This window comes from Oncorhynchus tshawytscha, unplaced genomic scaffold, assembly GCF_018296145.1.
Source record: "Oncorhynchus tshawytscha isolate Ot180627B unplaced genomic scaffold, Otsh_v2.0 Un_contig_2240_pilon_pilon, whole genome shotgun sequence".
Taxonomy (NCBI): domain Eukaryota; kingdom Metazoa; phylum Chordata; class Actinopteri; order Salmoniformes; family Salmonidae; genus Oncorhynchus; species Oncorhynchus tshawytscha.
In genome coordinates this window covers 2350-21231 of record NW_024608897.1, presented here as the reverse complement: position 1 = coordinate 21231, position 18882 = coordinate 2350, and the positions used below count along the sequence as shown (strand labels likewise).

The following is an 18882-nucleotide window of genomic DNA, read 5'->3' as shown; positions in this document are numbered from 1 at the left end:
CTCTGGGTCAGAACTACTGTATTATAGACCTGGACCCTGTGGTGTTGAGCCTGGGTCAGAAGAACTACTGTATTATAGACCTGTGTGTGCTGAGCTACTGCTGTACTAGAGACCTGGACCCTGTGGTGCTGAGCCTGGATCAGAACTACTGTCCTTACAGACTGGACCCTGTGGTGTTGAGCCTGTCTCTGGGTCAGAACTACTGTATTATAGACCTGGACCCTGTGGTGTTGAGCCCGTCTCTGGATCAGAACTACTGTATTATAGACCTGGACCCTGTGGTGCTGAGCCTGTCTCTGGGTCAGTACTACTGTACTGTAGACCTGGACCCTGTGGTGTTGAGCCTGGGTCAGAACTAATGTATTATAGACCTGGACCCTGTGGTGTTGAGCCTGTCTCTGGGTCAGAACTAACTGTATTATAGACCTGGACCCTGTGGTGTGAGCCTGGGTCAGAACTACTGTATTACAGACCTGGACCCTGTGGTGTTGAGCCTGTCTCTGGGTCAGAACTACTGTATTATAGACCTGGGCCCTGTGGTGTTGAGCCTGGATCAGAACTACTGTCCTGTAGACCTGGACCCTGTGGTGCTGAGCCTGTCTCTGGGTCAGAACTACTGTATTATAGACCTGGACCGTGGTTCTACACCTGCATTGCTTGCTGTTTGGGGTTTTAGGCTGGGTTTCTGTACAGACTTTGAGATATCAGCTGTGGTGCGAGCCTAGATGAATACATTTGATTTGATTTGACCCTGTGGTGTTGAGCCTGGATCAGAACTACTGTCCTGTAGAGCCTGGACCCTGTGGTGCTGAGCCTGGGGTCAGAACTACTGTATTACAGACCTGGACCCTGTGGTGCTGAGCATGTCTCTGGGTCAGAATTACTGTATTATAGACCTGGACCCTGTGGTGCTGAGCCTGGGTCAGAACTACTGTACTAGAGACCTGGACCCTGTGGTGCTGAGCTTGTCTCTGGGATCAGAACTACTGTACTGGAGACCTAGTCTAGCACTACACAGCACAGACATTAGTCCCAGGGATCTAGTCTAGCCACTACACAGACATTAGTCCCAGGGATCTATTCTAGCCACTAGACAGTCATTAGTCCCAGGGATCTATTCTAGACACTACACAGCCATTTGTCCCAGGGATCTACTGTAGCCACTACACAGACATTAGTCCCAGGGATCTATTCTAGCCACTACACAGCCATTAGTCCCAGGGATCTAGCCTAGCCACTACACATCACAGTCATTTGTCCCAGGGATCTAATCTAGCCACTACACAGCCATTAGTCCCAGGGATCTAATCTAGCCACTACACAGCCATTAGTCCCAGGGATCTAGTCTAGCCACTACACAGCCATTAGTCCCAGGGATCTAGTCTAGCCACTACACAGTCAACATGATTCTATTACAGAGTAGGCTTGCTGCTGCTGAACACAATGAATGTCCAAATCCACTCCCTCTGTTACGCCTGGTTACCCTAACAAGATGTTGAGGAGGTTATTAAGATCCCGGCCTGACACTCTGCCAACAACGCTGCAGTAAAAGGTTTCCCCTCGTAGGTCTCTATGAATATCAGCGAAGGTAAAACACAGTTAGAGCTGAACTTAAATATAATAAAGAGTTAGTGAATTTCCTAATGATCTTCTGTGTGACGCAAGATCACAGGTTAGAGGACTTCAATGTCCACATGTCTACAGTAAGACAAGATCCAGGTTAGTGGCACAACAGGGAACACTGACTTAAGGTACGCTTTATATAGGCTTGACACAAGATCACACAACTGACAAGTCACAGGTTAACTCTCTTCCTCCAGCTCTCCAGCTCACAGCTCTCTCTCTACAGGCCTAGTGGCACAAGATCACAGGTTAGAGGACTTCTACAGTACAGGCTAGTGGCACTAGGGAACACTGACTTAAGGTACGCTTTATGTCTTCTACACAACTGACAGCATCCAACTCTCTCCAGCTCTGCAGCTACAGCTCTCTCTCTCTCTCTACAGCTCTCTCTCTCTCTCTACAGCTCTCTCTCTCTCTCTCTCTCTCTCTCTCTCTCTCTCTCTCTCTCTCTCTCTCTCTCTCTCTCTCTCTCTCTCTCTCTCTCTCTCTCTCTCTCTGAAACTTTCTCTCTCTCTCTCTCTCTCTCTCTCTCTCTCTCTCTCTCTCTCTCTCTCTCTCTCTCTCTCTCTCTCTCTCTCTCTCTCTCTCTCTCTCTCTCTCTCTCTCTCTCTCTCTCTCTCTCTCTCTCTCTCTCTCTCTCTCTCTCTCTCTCTCTCATGCACTATGTCAGACAGGGCAGCAGTGTTGAGAGATATCTCACCAGTGCAGAGGGGTTTGGGGCAAAGGATTGAATTGGGGAAAGAGAGAGAGAGAAAGAAAGAGACAGGGAGAGAGAGAGAGACACGGAGAGAGACGGGGAGACAGAGACAGACAGGGAGAGACAGAGAGACATGGAGAGACATGGAGAGAGACGGGGAGACAGAGACAGACAGGGAGAGACAGAGAGACACAGAGAGAGACGGGGAGACAGAGACAGACAGGGAGAGACAGAGAGACACAGAGAGACATGGAGAGACAGAGACAGACAGGGAGAGACAGAGAGACACGGAGAGAGACGGGGAGACAGAGACAGACAGGGAGAGACAGAGAGACACAGAGAGACATGAGAGACAGAGACAGACAGGGAGAGACAGAGAGACACAGAGAGACATGGAGAGACATGGAGAGACATGGAGAGAGAGAGACAGAGAGAGATCGAGGGAGAGACAGTCAGACAGAAAGAGAGTAAACTCGTGTAATGTTTACAGTTTATCTCTGATTGTTTATTTCACTTTTGTTTATTATCTATTTCACTAGCTATGGCAATATAAACATGTTTCCCATGCCAATAAAGCCCATTGGAATTAAAATTGAATGAAAACAGACAGAGGGAGAGAGACAGAGAGACTGAGGGAGAGAGAGACAGAAAGAGAGAGACAGAGACAGAGACTGAGGGAGAGAGACCGAGAGAGAGAAATTGACAGTGAGACAGAGGGAGAGAGGGAGACAGGGACACAGACACAGAGAGAGAGAGACAGAGACAGAGAAATAGACAGTGAGACAGAGGGAGAGAGGGAGACTGGGACACAGACAGAGAGACAGAGACAGTGAGACAGAGGGAGAGAGGGAGACAGGGACACAGACAGAGAGAGAGAGACAGAGAAATAGACAGTGAGACAAAGGGAGAGAGGGACACAGACAGAGAGATAGACCGTGAGACAGAGGGAGAGAGGGAGACACCGACACAGACAGAGAAATAGACCAGACAGACAGAGGGAGAGAGGGAGACAGGGACACAGACAGAGAGATAGACCGTGAGACAGAGGGAGAGAGGGAGACACCGACACAGACAGAGAAATAGAGACAGAGAGACAGAGGGAGAGAGCGAGACACGGACACAGACAGAGAAATAGACAGTGAGACAGAGGGAGAGAGGGAGACACCGACACAGACAGAGAAATAGACCGTGAGACAAAGGGAGAGAGGGACACAGACAGAGAGATAGACCGTGAGACAGAGGGAGAGAGCGAGACACGGACACAGACAGAGAAATAGACAGTGAGACAGAGGGAGAGAGGGAGACACCGACACAGACAGAGAAATAGACCGTGAGACACAAAGGGAGAGAGGGACACAGACAGAGAGATAGACCGTGAGACAGAGGGAGAGAGGGAGACACCGACACAGACAGAGAAATAGACCGTGAGACAGAGGGAGAGAGCGAGACACGGACACAGACAGAGAGCGAGAGAGACAGAGACAGACAGAGGGACATAGAGAGAGAGACAGAGAGACAGAGACAGAGGGACATAGAGAATCCTACTCACTGCCCCAGACAGGGATGTCCTTGCTCTCTGCCTTCATGACGATGGAGGACATGGACATGGTGACGGGGATAGCATCGAAGTAGGAGGAGTGGGGTCCCAGCGTTAGGATAGGGGCCTCGGCCGGTAGCGCCTGGCGCCCCTTCACCGTCATCCAATGGAAGCCTCCTGCAAACCACATGACCCGCATGATGGTCCTCAGAGCCACGTCCACAAACCTGGAGAGAGACATTTGATACATTGAGTTATTTACAGAACCACATAACATTGTTTATTTAGAGGATAGACGGTACAGTGTGCAGGAGAGTCCCTACAACCATTATTCTACAGACATTGAGCAGACACCACAGCAGGAGAGTCAATTCAACCATTATTCAGTATAATGTAATGTGGACGCAGTATAATGTAATGTGGAGGCAGTATAATGTAATGTGGAGGCAGTATAATGTAATGTGGAGGCAGTATAAACCACACAGCTCTACAAGACAACATCCCCCAGACAGAGACAGTAGACGGTAGATCACACGACAACATCCCCCAGACAGAGACAGTAGACGGTAGATCACACGACAGTGTCCTGACAGGCAGGCTGTCACCTCTCTAAGTATGAGTCACATCTCATTTACTCCCCCCACTGGGTGTGATGAGACAGACCACTACTGTAGTAGGAGGAGAGGAGAGGAGAGGAGAGGAGAGGAGAGGAGAGGAGAGGAGAGGAGAGGAGAGGAGAGGGAGGAGAGAGAGGAGAGGAGAGGAGAGGGGGGGGGGACAGGAGAGGACAGGGGGAGGGAGGAGAGACAGAGGAGAGGAGAGGAGAGAGAGAGGAGAGGAGAGGAGAGGAGAGGAGAGGAGAGGAGAGGAGAGGAGAGGAGAGGAGAGGACAGGGGGACAGGAGAGGACAGGGGGATGAGACAGGAGAGGACAGGAGGAGAGGAGAGGAGAGGAGAGGAGAGGAGAGGAGAGGAGAGGAGAGGGAGAGGAGAGGAGAGGAGAGGAGAGGAGAGGAGAGGAGAGGAGAGGAGAGAGAGAGAGGGAGGAGAGAATAGGGGAGGAGAGGAGAGGAGAGGAGAGGAGAGGAGAGGAGAGGAGAGGAGAGGAGAGGAGAGGAGAGGAGAGGAGAGGAGAGGAGGAGGAGAGGAGAGAATAGGGGAGGAGAGGGAGAGGAGAGGAGAGGAGAGGAGAGGAGAGGAGAGGAGGAGAGGAGAGGAGAGGAGAGGAGAGGAGAGGAGAGGAGAGGAGAGAGGAGAGGGAGAGGAGAGGAGAGGAGAGGAGAGGAGAGGAGAGGAGAGGAGAGGAGAGGAGAGGAGAGGAGAGGAGAGGAGAGGAGAGGAGAGGAGAGGGAGGAGAGGAGAGGGAGAGGAGAGGAGAGGAGAGGGGAGAGGAGAGGAGAGGAGAGGAGAGGAGAGGAGAGGAGAGGAGAGGAGAGGAGAGAGAGGAGAGGAGAGAGAGAGGGAGAGGAGAGGAGAGGAGAGGAGAGGAGAAGAGAAGAGGAGGAGAGGAGAGGAGAGGAAAGAGGAGAGGAGAAGAGAAGAGGGGAGAGGAGAGGAGAATCACCAGAAGCTTCTCCAATCCACAGGGGACTGGCTCAGGCAGTCGTCAAACATTGACACACTAACACTCTCTGGCCGAGGCAACCCACGACACTGCCTCTATTCAACAGTTATGTAGCCTAATTCACGACCAGAAACAGAAACTAATGAATTCAAACAGACCAAAATACACTGAGTGGACAAAACATTAAGAACAGCTGCTCTTTCCATGACACAGACTGACCAGGTGAATCCAGTTGAAAGATATCGTCCCTTATTGATGCCAGTTGTTAAATCCACTTCAATCAGTGTAGATGAAGGGGAGGAGACGGATTAAATAATGTATTTTAAGCCTTGAGACAATTGAGACATGGATTGTGTGTGTGTGTGCCGTTCAGAGGGTGAATGGGCAAGCCTAAATATTTAAGTGCCTTTGAACGGGGTTATTGTAGTAGGTGCCAGGTGCACCGGTTTGTGTCAAGAACTGCAACGCTGCTGGGTTTTTCACGCTCAAAAATGGTCCACCACCCCAAGGACTTCCAGACAACTTGACAACTGTGGGAGGCATTTGAGTCAACATGGACCAGCATCCCTGTAGTGTCTATAACCCTCTCCTCTCTCTGTTGTAGTGTCTATAACCCTTTCCTCTCTCTGTTGTAGTGTCTATAACCCTCTCCTCTCTCTGTTGTAGTGTCTATAACCCTCTCCTCTCTCTGTTGTAGTGTCTATAACCCTTTCCTCTCTCTGTTGTAGTGTCTATAACCCTCTCCTCTCTCTGTTGTAGTGTCTATAACCCTCTCCTCTCTCTGTTGTAGTGTCTATAACCCTCTCCTCTGTTGTAGTGTCTCTAACCCTCTCCTCTCTCTGTTGTAGTGTCTATAACCCTCTCCTCTGTTGTAGTGTCTATAACCCTTTCCTCTCTCTGTTGTAGTGTCTATAACCCTCTCCTCTCTCTGTTGTAGTGTCTATAACCCTTTCCTCCTATCCCTCTCTGTTGTAGTGTCTATAACCCTCTCCTCTCTCTGTTGTAGTGTCTATAACCCTCTCCTCTCTCTGTTGTAGTGTCTATAACCCTTTCCTCTCTCTGTTGTAGTGTCTATAACCCTCTCCTCTCTCTGTTGTAGTGTCTATAACCCTCTCCTCTCTCTGTTGTAGTGTCTATAACCCTTTCCTCTCTCTGTTGTAGTGTCTATAACCCTCTCCTCTCTCTGTTGTAGTGTCTATAACCCTTTCCTCTCTCTGTTGTAGTGTCTATACTCTCTGTTGTAGTGTCTATAACCCTCTCTCTCTCCCCTCTCTCTCTGTTGTAGTGTCTATAACCCTCTCCTCTCTCTGTTGTAGTGTCTATAACCCTTTCCTCTCTCTGTTGTAGTGTCTATAACCCTTTCCTCTCTCTGTTGTAGTGTCTATAACCCTCTCCTCTCTCTGTTGTAGTGTCTATAACCCTTTCCTCTCTCTGTTGTAGTGTCTATAACCCTTTCCTCTCTCTGTTGTAGTGTCTATAACCCTCTCCTCTCTCTGTTGTAGTGTCTATAACCCTCTCCTCTCTCTGTTGTAGTGTCTATAACCCTTTCCTCTCTCTGTTGTAGTGTCTATAACCCTCTCCTCTCTCTGTTGTAGTGTCTATAACCCTTTCCTCTCTCTGTTGTAGTGTCTATAACCCTTTCCTCTCTCTGTTGTAGTGTCTATAACCCTCTCCTCTCTCTGTTGTAGTGTCTATAACCCTCTCCTCTCTCTGTTGTAGTGTCTATAACCCTTTCTAACCCTCTCCTCTCTCTGTTGTAGTGTCTATAACCCTTTCATCTCTCTGTTGTAGTGTCTATAACCCTCTCTCTCTGTTGTAGTGTCTATAACCCTCTCCTCTCTCTGTTGTAGTGTCTATAACCCTCTCCTCTGTTGTAGTGTCTATAACCCTTTCCTCTCTCTGTTGTAGTGTCTATAACCCTTTCATCTCTCTGTTGTAGTGTCTATAACCCTCTCCTCTGTTGTAGTGTCTATAACCCTTTCTATAACCCTCTCTCTCTGTTGTAGTGTCTATAACCCTCCTCTCTCTGTTGTAGTGTCTATAACCCTTTCCTCTCTCTGTTGTAGTGTCTATAACCCTCTCCTCTGTTGTAGTGTCTATAACCCTTTCCTCTCTCTGTTGTAGTGTCTATAACCCTCTCCTCTCTCTGTTGTAGTGTCTATAACCCTCTCCTCTCTGTTGTAGTGTCTATAACCCTTTCCTCTCTCTGTTATAGTGTCTATAACCCTCTCCTCTCTCTGTTGTAGTGTCTATAACCCTTTCCTCTCTCTGTTGTAGTGTCTATAACCCTTTCTCTCTGTTGTAGTGTCTATCTCTGTTGTAGTGTCTATAACCCTCTCTCTCTGTTGTAGTGTCTATAACCCTTCCTCTCTCTGTTGTAGTGTCTATAACCCTTTCCTCTCTCTGTTGTAGTGTCTATAACCCTCTCCTCTCTCTGTTGTAGTGTCTATAACCCTCTCCTCTCTCTGTTGTAGTGTCTATAACCCTCCTCTCTCTGTTGTAGTGTCTATAACCCTCTCCTCTGTTGTAGTGTCTATAACCCTCTCCTCTCTGTTGTAGTGTCTATAACCCTCTCCTCTCTGTTGTAGTGTCTATAACCCTCTCCTCTCTCTGTTGTAGTGTCTATAACCCTCTCCTCTCTCTGTTGTTGTCTATAACCCTCTCCTCTCTCTGTTGTGTGTCTATAACCCTCTCCTCTCTCTGTTGTAGTGTCTATAACCCTCTCCTCTCTCTGTTGTAGTGTCTATAACCCTCTCCTCTCTCTGTTGTAGTGTCTATAACCCTCTCCTCTCTCTGTTGTAGTGTCTATAACCCTCTCTCTGTTGTAGTGTCTATAACCCTCTCTCTCTCTGTTGTAGTGTCTATAACCCTTTCCTCTCTCTGTTGTAGTGTCTATAACCCTTTCCTCTCTCTGTTGTAGTGTCTATAACCCTCCTCTCTCTGTTGTAGTGTCTATAACCCTCTCCTCTGTTGTAGTGTCTATAACCCTCTCCTCTCTCTGTTGTAGTGTCTATAACCCTCTCCTCTCTCTGTTGTAGTGTCTATAACCCTTTCCTCTCTCTGTTGTAGTGTCTACAACCATTTCCTCTGTTGTAGTGTCTATAACCCTCTCCTCTCTCTGTTGTAGTGTCTATAACCCTTTCCTCTCTCTGTTGTAGTGTCTATAACCATTTCCTCTGTTGTAGTGTCTATAACCCTTTCCTCTCTCTGTTGTAGTGTCTATAACCCTTTCCTCTCTCTGTTGTAGTGTCTATAACCCTTTCCTCTCTCTGTTGTAGTGTCTCTAACCCTCTCCTCTCTCTGTTGTAGTGTCTATAACCCTCTCCTCTCTCTGTTGTAGTGTCTCTAACCCTCTCCTCTGTTGTAGTGTCTATAACCCTCTCCTCTCTCTGTTGTAGTGTCTATAACCCTCTCCTCTCTCTGTTGTAGTGTCTATAACCCTTTCCTCTCTCTGTTGTAGTGTCTATAACCCTCTCCTCTGTTGTAGTGTCTATAACCCTCTCCTCTCTCTGTTGTAGTGTCTATAACCCTCTCCTCTCTCTGTTGTAGTGTCTATAACCCTCTCCTCTCTCTGTTGTAGTGTCTATAACCCTCTCCTCTCTCTGTTGTAGTGTCTATAACCCTCTCCTCTCTCTGTTGTAGTGTCTATAACCCTCTCCTCTCTCTGTTGTAGTGTCTATAACCCTCTCCTCTCTCTGTTGTAGTGTCTATAACCCTCTCCTCTCTCTGTTGTAGTGTCTATAACCCTCTCCTCTCTCTGTTGTAGTGTCTATAACCCTCTCCTCTCTCTGTTGTAGTGTCTATAACCCTCTCCTCTCTCTGTTGTAGTGTCTATAACCCTTTCCTCTCTCTGTTGTAGTGTCTATAACCCTCTCCTCTCTCTGTTGTAGTGTCTATAACCCTCTCCTCTCTGTTGTAGTGTCTATAACCCTCTCCTCTCTCTGTTGTAGTGTCTATAACCCTCTCCTCTCTCTGTTGTAGTGTCTATAACCCTCTCCTCTCTCTGTTGTAGTGTCTATAACCCTCTCCTCTCTCTGTTGTAGTGTCTATAACCCTCTCCTCTCTGTTGTAGTGTCTATAACCCTTGTTGTAGTGTCTATAACCCTCTCCTCTCTCTGTTGTAGTGTCTATAACCCTCTCCTCTCTCTGTTGTAGTGTCTATAACCCTCTCCTCTCTCTGTTGTAGTGTCTATAACCCTCTCCTCTCTCTGTTGTAGTGTCTATAACCCTCTCCTCTCTCTGTTGTAGTGTCTATAACCCTCTCCTCTCTCTGTTGTAGTGTCTATAACCCTCTCCTCTCTCTGTTGTAGTGTCTATAACCCTCTCCTCTCTCTGTTGTAGTGTCTATAACCCTCTTCCTCTCTGTTGTAGTGTCTATAACCCTCTCCTCTCTCTGTTGTAGTGTCTATAACCCTCTCTCTGTTGTAGTGTCTATAACCCTCTCTCTGTTGTAGTGTCTATAACCCTCTCCTCTCTCTGTTGTAGTGTCTATAACCCTCCTCTCTCTGTTGTAGTGTCTATAACCCTCTCTCTCTGTTGTAGTGTCTATAACCCTCTCCTCTCTCTGTTGTAGTGTCTATAACCCTCTCCTCTCTCTGTTGTAGTGTCTATAACCCTCTCCTCTCTCTGTTGTAGTGTCTATAACCCTTTCCTCTCTCTGTTGTAGTGTCTATAACCCTCTCCTCTCTCTGTTGTAGTGTCTATAACCCTTTCCTCTCTCTGTTGTAGTGTCTATAACCCTCTCTGTTGTAGTGTCTATAACCCTCTCCTCTCTCTGTTGTAGTGTCTATAACCCTCTCCTCTGTTGTAGTGTCTATCTCTCCTCTCTCTGTTGTAGTGTCTATAACCCTCTCCTCTCTCTGTTGTAGTGTCTATAACCCTCTCCTCTGTTGTAGTGTCTCTGTTGTAGTGTCTATAACCCTCTCCTCTCTCTGTTGTAGTGTCTATAACCCTCTTCCTCTCTCTGTTGTAGTGTCTATAACCCTTTCCTCTCTCTGTTGTAGTGTCTATAACCCTCTCCTCTCTCTGTTGTAGTGTCTATAACCCTCTCCTCTCTCTGTTGTAGTGTCTATAACCCTCTCCTCTCTCTGTTGTAGTGTCTATAACCCTCTCTCTCTGTTGTAGTGTCTATAACCCTCTCCTCTCTCTGTTGTAGTGTCTATAACCCTCTCCTCTGTTGTAGTGTCTCTAACCCTCTCCTCTCTCTGTTGTAGTGTCTATAACCCTCTCCTCTCTCTGTTGTAGTGTCTATAACCCTCTCCTCTCTCTGTTGTAGTGTCTATAACCCTTTCCTCTCTCTGTTGTAGTGTCTATAACCCTCTCCTCTCTCTGTTGTAGTGTCTATAACCCTCTCCTCTGTTGTAGTGTCTATAACCCTCTCCTCTCTCTGTTGTAGTGTCTATAACCCTCTCCTCTCTCTGTTGTAGTGTCTATAACCCTCTCCTCTCTCTGTTGTAGTGTCTATAACCCTCTCCTCTCTCTGTTGTAGTGTCTATAACCCTCTCCTCTCTGTTGTAGTGTCTATAACCCTTTCTCTCTGTTGTAGTGTCTATAACCCTCTCTCTGTTGTAGTGTCTATAACCCTTTCCTCTCTCTGTTGTAGTGTCTATAACCCTCTCCTCTCTCTGTTGTAGTGTCTATAACCCTCTCCTCTCTCTGTTGTAGTGTCTATAACCCTCTCCTCTCTCTGTTGTAGTGTCTATAACCCTCTCCTCTCTGTTGTAGTGTCTATAACCCTTCCTCTCCCTCTCTGTTGTAGTGTCTATAACCCTCTCCTCTCTCTGTTGTAGTGTCTATAACCCTTCCTCTCTCTGTTGTAGTGTCTATAACCCTCTCCTCTCTCTGTTGTAGTGTCTATAACCCTCTCCTCTCTCTGTTGTAGTGTCTATAACCCTTTCCTCTCTCTGTTGTAGTGTCTATAACCCTCTCCTCCCTCTCTGTTGTAGTGTCTATAACCCTCTCCTCTCTCTGTTGTAGTGTCTATAACCCTCTCCTCTCTCTGTTGTAGTGTCTATAACCCTCTCCTCTCTCTGTTGTAGTGTCTATAACCCTCTCTCTCTCTCTGTTGTAGTGTCTATAACCCTCTCCTCTCTCTGTTGTAGTGTCTATAACCCTTTCCTCTCTCTGTTGTAGTGTCTATAACCCTCTCCTCTCTCTGTTGTAGTGTCTATAACCCTCTCTCTCTGTTGTAGTGTCTCTCTCTGTTGTAGTGTCTATAACCCTTTCTCTCTCTCTGTTGTAGTGTCTATAACCCTTTCCTCTCTCTGTTGTAGTGTCTATAACCCTCTCCTCTCTCTGTTGTAGTGTCTATAACCCTCTCCTCTCTCTGTTGTAGTGTCTATAACCCTTTCCTCTCTCTGTTGTAGTGTCTATAACCCTCTCCTCTCTCTGTTGTAGTGTCTATAACCCTCTCCTCTCTCTGTTGTAGTGTCTATAACCCTCTCCTCTCTCTGTTGTAGTGTCTATAACCCTCTCTGTTGTAGTGTCTATCCTCTCTGTTGTAGTGTCTATAACCCTCTCCTCTCTCTGTTGTAGTGTCTATAACCCTCTCCTGTTGTAGTGTCTATAACCTCTGTTGTAGTGTCTATAACCCTTCCTCCTCTCTCTGTTGTAGTGTCTATAACCCTCTCCTCTCTCTGTTGTAGTGTCTATAACCCTCCTCTCTCTGTTGTAGTGTCTATAACCCTTCCTCTCTCTGTTGTAGTGTCTATAACCCTTTCCTCTCTCTGTTGTAGTGTCTATAACCCTCTCCTCTCTCTGTTGTAGTGTCTATAACCCTTTCCTCTCTCTGTTGTAGTGTCTATAACCCTCTCCTGTTGTAGTGTCTCCCTCTCTGTTGTAGTGTCTATAACCCTCTCCTCTCTCTGTTGTAGTGTCTATAACCCTCTCCTCTCTCTGTTGTAGTGTCTATAACCCTCTCCTCTCTCTGTTGTAGTGTCTATAACCCTTTCCTCTCTCTGTTGTAGTGTCTATAACCCTCTCCTCTCTCTGTTGTAGTGTCTATAACCCTCTCTCTCCTCTCTCTGTTGTAGTGTCTATAACCCTCTCCTCTCTCTGTTGTAGTGTCTATAACCCTCTCCTCTCTCTGTTGTAGTGTCTATAACCCTCTCCTCTCTCTGTTGTAGTGTCTATAACCCTCTCCTCTCTCTGTTGTAGTGTCTATAACCCTTTCCTCTCTCTGTTGTAGTGTCTATAACCCTCTCCTCTCTCTGTTGTAGTGTCTATAACCCTCTCCTCTCTCTGTTGTAGTGTCTATAACCCTCTCCTCTCTCTGTTGTAGTGTCTATAACCCTCTCCTCTCTCTGTTGTAGTGTCTATAACCCTCTCCTCTCTCTGTTGTAGTGTCTATAACCCTTTCCTCTCTCTGTTGTAGTGTCTATAACCCTCTCCTCTCTCTGTTGTAGTGTCTATAACCCTCTCCTCTCTCTGTTGTAGTGTCTATAACCCTCTCCTCTCTCTGTTGTAGTGTCTATAACCCTCTCCTCTCTCTGTTGTAGTGTCTATAACCCTCTCCTCTCTCTGTTGTAGTGTCTATAACCCTTTCCTCTCTCTGTTGTAGTGTCTATAACCCTCTCCTCTGTTGTAGTGTCTCTGTTGTAGTGTCTATAACCCTCTCCTCTCTCTGTTGTAGTGTCTATAACCCTCTCCTCTCTCTGTTGTAGTGTCTATAACCCTCTCCTCTCTCTGTTGTAGTGTCTATAACCCTTTCTGTTGTAGTGTCTATAACCCTCTCTCTGTTGTAGTGTCTATAACCCTTTCCTCTCTCTGTTGTAGTGTCTATAACCCTTTCCTCTCTCTGTTGTAGTGTCTATAACCCTTTCCTCTCTCTGTTGTAGTGTCTATAACCCTTTCCTCTCTCTGTTGTAGTGTCTATAACCCTCTCCTCTCCTCTGTTGTAGTGTCTATAACCCTTTCCTCTCTCTGTTGTAGTGTCTAACCCTCTCTCTGTTGTAGTGTCTATAACCCTCTCCTCTCTCTGTTGTAGTGTCTATAACCCTCTCTCTCTGTTGTAGTGTCTATAACCCTCTCCTCTCTCTGTTGTAGTGTCTATAACCCTCTCCTCTCTGTTGTAGTGTCTATAACCCTCTCCTCTCTGTTGTAGTGTCTCTCTCTGTTGTAGTGTCTATAACCCTTTCCTCTCTCTGTTGTAGTGTCTATAACCCTTTCCTCTCTCTTGTAGTGTCTATAACCCTCTCCTCTCTGTTGTAGTGTCTATAACCCTCTCCTCTCTCTGTTGTAGTGTCTATAACCCTCTCTCTCTGTTGTAGTTGTAGTGTCTATAACCCTCTCCTCTCTGTTGTAGTGTCTATAACCCTCTCTCTCTCTGTTGTAGTGTCTATAACCCTCTCCTCTCTCTGTTGTAGTGTCTATAACCCTCTCCTCTCTCTGTTGTAGTGTCTATAACCCTCTCCTCTGTTGTAGTGTCTATAACCCTCTCCTCTCTCTGTTGTAGTGTCTATAACCCTCTCCTCTCTCTGTTGTAGTGTCTATAACCCTCTCCTCTCTCTGTTGTAGTGTCTATAACCCTCTCCTCTCTCTGTTGTAGTGTCTATAACCCTCTCCTCCTCTCTCTGTTGTAGTGTCTATAACCCTCTCCTCTCTGTTGTAGTGTCTATAACCCTCTCTATAACTCTCTCTGTTGTAGTGTCTATAACCCTTTCCTCTCTCTGTTGTAGTGTCTATAACCCTCTCCTCTCTCTGTTGTAGTGTCTATAACCCTCTCCTCTCTCTGTTGTAGTGTCTATAACCCTTTCCTCTCTCTGTTGTAGTGTCTATAACCCTCTCTCTCTGTTGTAGTGTCTATAACCCTCTCCTCTCTCTGTTGTAGTGTCTATAACCCTCTCCTCTCTCTGTTGTAGTGTCTATAACCCTTTCCTCTCTCTGTTGTAGTGTCTATAACCCTCTCCTCTCTCTGTTGTAGTGTCTATAACCCTCTCCTCTCTCTGTTGTAGTGTCTATAACCCTCTCCTCTCTCTGTTGTAGTGTCTATAACCCTCTCCTCTCTCTCTGTTGTTGTAGTGTCTATAACCCTCTCCTCTCTCTGTTGTAGTGTCTATAACCCTTCTCTATAACCCTCTCTCTGTTGTAGTGTCTATAACCCTTTCCTCTCTCTGTTGTAGTGTCTATAACCCTTTCCTCTCTCTGTTGTAGTGTCTATAACCCTCTCCTCTCTCTGTTGTAGTGTCTATAACCCTTTCCTCTCTCTGTTGTAGTGTCTATAACCCTCTCCTCTCTCTGTTGTAGTGTCTATAACCCTTTCCTCTCTCTGTTGTAGTGTCTATAACCCTCTCCTCTCTGTTGTAGTGTCTATAACCCTCTCCTCTCTCTGTTGTAGTGTCTATAACCCTTTCCTCTCTCTGTTGTAGTGTCTATAACCCTCTCCTCTCTCTGTTGTAGTGTCTATAACCCTAGTGTCTATAACCCTCTCCTCTCTCTGTTGTAGTGTCTATAACCCTCTCCTCTCTCTGTTGTAGTGTCTATAACCCTCTCCTCTCTCTGTTGTAGTGTCTATAACCCTTTCCTCTCTCTGTTGTAGTGTCTATAACCCTCTCCTCTCTCTGTTGTAGTGTCTATAACCCTCTCCTCTCTCTGTTGTAGTGTCTATAACCCTCTCCTCTCTCTGTTGTAGTGTCTATAACCCTCTCCTCTCTCTGTTGTAGTGTCTATAACCCTCTCCTCTCTCTGTTGTAGTGTCTATAACCCTCTCCTCTCTCTGTTGTAGTGTCTATAACCCTTTCCTCTCTCTGTTGTAGTGTCTATAACCCTCTCCTCTGTTGTAGTGTCTATAACCCTCTCCTCTCTCTGTTGTAGTGTCTATAACCCTCTCCTCTCTCTGTTGTAGTGTCTATAACCCTTTCCTCTGTTGTAGTGTCTATAACCCTTTCCTCTCTCTGTTGTAGTGTCTATAACCCTCTCCTCTGTTGTAGTGTCTATAACCCTCTCCTCTCTCTGTTGTAGTGTCTATAACCCTCTCCTCTCTCTGTTGTAGTGTCTATAACCCTTTCCTCTCTCTGTTGTAGTGTCTATAACCCTCTCCTCTGTTGTAGTGTCTATAACCCTTTCCTCTCTCTGTTGTAGTGTCTATAACCCTTTCCTCTCTCTGTTGTAGTGTCTATAACCCTTTCCTCTCTCTGTTGTAGTGTCTATAACCCTTTCCCTCCTCTCTGTTGTAGTGTCTATAACCCTCTCCTCTCTCTGTTGTAGTGTCTATAACCCTCTCCTCTCTCTGTTGTAGTGTCTATAACCCTTTCCTCTCTCTGTTGTAGTGTCTATAACCCTCTCCTCTCTCTGTTGTAGTGTCTATAACCCTCTCCTCTGTTGTAGTGTCTATAACCCTTTCCTCTCTCTGTTGTAGTGTCTATAACCCTTTCCTCTCTCTGTTGTAGTGTCTATAACCCTTTCCTCTCTCTGTTGTAGTGTCTATAACCCTCTCCTCTCTCTGTTGTAGTGTCTATAACCCTTTCCTCTCTCTGTTGTAGTGTCTATAACCCTTTCCTCTCTCTGTTGTAGTGTCTATAACCCTCTCCTCTCTCTGTTGTAGTGTCTATAACCCTCTCCTCTGTTGTAGTGTCTCTGTTGTAGTGTCTATAACCCTCTCCTCTCTCTGTTGTAGTGTCTATAACCCTTTCCTCTCTCTGTTGTAGTGTCTATAACCCTTTCCTCTCTCTGTTGTAGTGTCTATAACCCTTTCTCTCTCTGTTGTAGTGTCTATAACCCTTTCCTCTCTCTGTTGTAGTGTCTATAACCCTTTCCTCTCTCTGTTGTAGTGTCTATAACCCTCTCCTCTGTTGTAGTGTCTATAACCCTCTCTGTTGTAGTGTCTATAACCCTCTCCTCTCTCTGTTGTAGTGTCTATAACCCTTTCCTCTCTCTGTTGTAGTGTCTATAACCCTTTCCTCTCTCTGTTGTAGTGTCTATAACCCTTTCTGTTGTAGTGTCTCTCTCTGTTGTAGTGTCTATAACCCTGTCCTCTCTCTGTTGTAGTGTCTATAACCCTTTCCTCTCTCTGTTGTAGTGTCTATAACCCTCTCCTCTCTCTGTTGTAGTGTCTATAACCCTTTCCTCTCTCTGTTGTAGTGTCTATAACCCTTTCCTCTCTCTGTTGTAGTGTCTATAACCCTCTCCTCTCTCTGTTGTAGTGTCTATAACCCTCTCCTCTGTTGTAGTGTCTATAACCCTCTCCTCTCTCTGTTGTAGTGTCTATAACCCTTTCCTCTCTCTGTTGTAGTGTCTATAACCCTCTCCTCTCTCTGTTGTAGTGTCTATAACCCTCTCCTCTGTTGTAGTGTCTATAACCCTTTCCTCTCTCTGTTGTAGTGTCTATAACCCTTTCCTCTCTCTGTTGTAGTGTCTATAACCCTCTCCTCTCTCTGTTGTAGTGTCTATAACCCTTTCCTCTGTTGTAGTGTCTATAACCCTTTCCTCTCTCTGTTGTAGTGTCTATAACCCTCTCCTCTGTTGTAGTGTCTATAACCCTTTCCTCTCTCTGTTGTAGTGTCTATATCCCTTTCCTCTCTCTGTTGTCTCAGGGTCTCTACAACATAATTTTTTTTTTGAATGGCAATGTTAGGGTTAATGTATATCAGAATGAACCACAGAGGGTTCATGTATCTCAGAGTGACCCACATAGGGTTCATGTATCTCAGAGTGACCCACAGAGGGTTCATGTATCTCCGAGTGAACCACATAGGGTTCATGTATCTCAGAGTGACCCACAGAGGGTTCATGTATCTCCGAGTGAACCACAGAGGGTTCATGTATCTCCGAGTGAACCACAGAGGGTTCATGTATCTCAGAGTGACCCACAGAGGGTTCATGTATCTCAGAGTGACCCACAGAGGGTTCATGTATCTCAGAGTGAACCATAGTGTTCATGTATCTCAGAGTGAACCACAGAGGGTTCATGTATCTCAGAGTGACCCACAGAGGGTTCATGTATCTCAGAGTGACCCACAGAGGGTTCATGTATCTCAGAGTGACCCACAGAGGGTTCATGTATCTCAGAGTGAACCACAGAGGGTTCATGTATCTCCGAGTGAACCACAGAGGGTTCATGTATCTCCGAGTGAACCACAGAGGGTTCATGTATGTCCGAGTGACCCACAGAGGGTTCATGTATCTCAGAGTGACCCACAGAGGGTTCATGTATCTCCGAGTGAACCACAGAGGGTTCATGTATCTCAGAGTGAACCACAGAGGGTTCATGTATCTCAGAGTGACCCACAGAGGGTTCATGTATCTCAGAGTGACCCACAGAGGGTTCATGTATCTCAGAGTGACCCACAGAGGGTTCATGTATCTCCGAGTGAACCACAGAGGGTTCATGTATCTCAGCGTGAACCACAGAGGGTTCATGTATCTCAGAGTGACCCATAGAGGGTTCATGTATCTCAGAGTGACCCACAGAGGGTTCATGTATCTCAGAGTGACCCACAGAGGGTTCATGTATCTCAGTGACCCACAGAGGGTTCATGTATCTCAGAGTGACCCACAGAGGGTTCATGTATCTCAGAGTGACCCACAGAGGGTTCATGTATCTCAGTGACCCACAGAGGGTTCATGTATCTCAGAGTGACCCACAGAGGGTTCATGTATCTCAGAGTGACCCACAGAGGGTTCATGTATCTCAGAGTGAACCATAGTGTTCATGTATCTCAGAGTGAACCACAGAGGGTTCATGTATCTCAGAGTGACCCACAGAGGGTTCATGTATCTCAGAGTGACCCACAGAGGGTTCATGTATCTCAGAGTGACCCACAGAGGGTTCATGTATCTCAGAGTGAGTGTTAGAGTGTGTTTGTCCCTTCACAGTCCCCTGGCGTTCCATGAGATGTTGTTTAATCTTTTCTTAAAGGTAATGTTATATAAGGGCTATGTACCTTCTCCATAGAGACTGGGGTTCCACCACCATCTCGTTGGCGTCCCACATAGAGTTGGGGTTAGGGTCAGATGGATAGGGGTTAAAGGTTATAGGGGTCATGGGTTAGGTTAGTATACATACTTCCTCCATAGAGACTGGGGTTCCACCACCATCTCGTTGCGTCCCACAGAGGCGATGAAGGCGAAGGGCCAGGCCAGCAGCATCATGAAGGCTGCCAGGAACAACCGGATGGGGAACAGAGTCACGGTCATCAACGCTATCTGAATGGAGACAAAGATGGAGAACAGAGCTGTAGACAGACAGACACCTTGGATAGATAGACAGAAGAGAGCTGCAGACAGACACCTTGGATAGATAGATAGAAGAGAGCTGCAGACAGACAGACACCTTGGATAGATAGAACAGAGCTGCAGACAGACACCTTGGATAGATAGATAGAAGAGAGCTGTAGACACAGACATCTTGGATAGATAGAAGAGAGCTGTAGACAGACAGACAGCTTGGATAGATAGAAGAGAGCTGTAGACAGACAGACAGCTTGGATAGATAGAACAGAGCTGTAGACAGACAGACAGCTTGGAT

The 18882-nt window shown here is 46.5% G+C and overlaps 1 protein-coding gene across 2 annotated transcripts in view; it reads right to left on the bottom strand.

Annotated features, from left to right (window-relative positions):
• The window catches only part of LOC121843940 (lysophosphatidylcholine acyltransferase 1-like), a gene marked incomplete at its 5' end in the record, with an annotated part of 44642 nt that extends 26082 nt beyond the window's left edge, over positions 1 to 18560 (bottom strand). For both annotated transcript variants that reach the window (XM_042313830.1, XM_042313831.1), the window contains 2 exon segments: positions 3870 to 4084; positions 18421 to 18560. In XM_042313830.1, coding sequence (XP_042169764.1) covers positions 3870 to 4084; positions 18421 to 18560 — 355 coding nt within the window.
• Between the last annotated feature and the right edge of the window lie 322 nt (positions 18561 to 18882).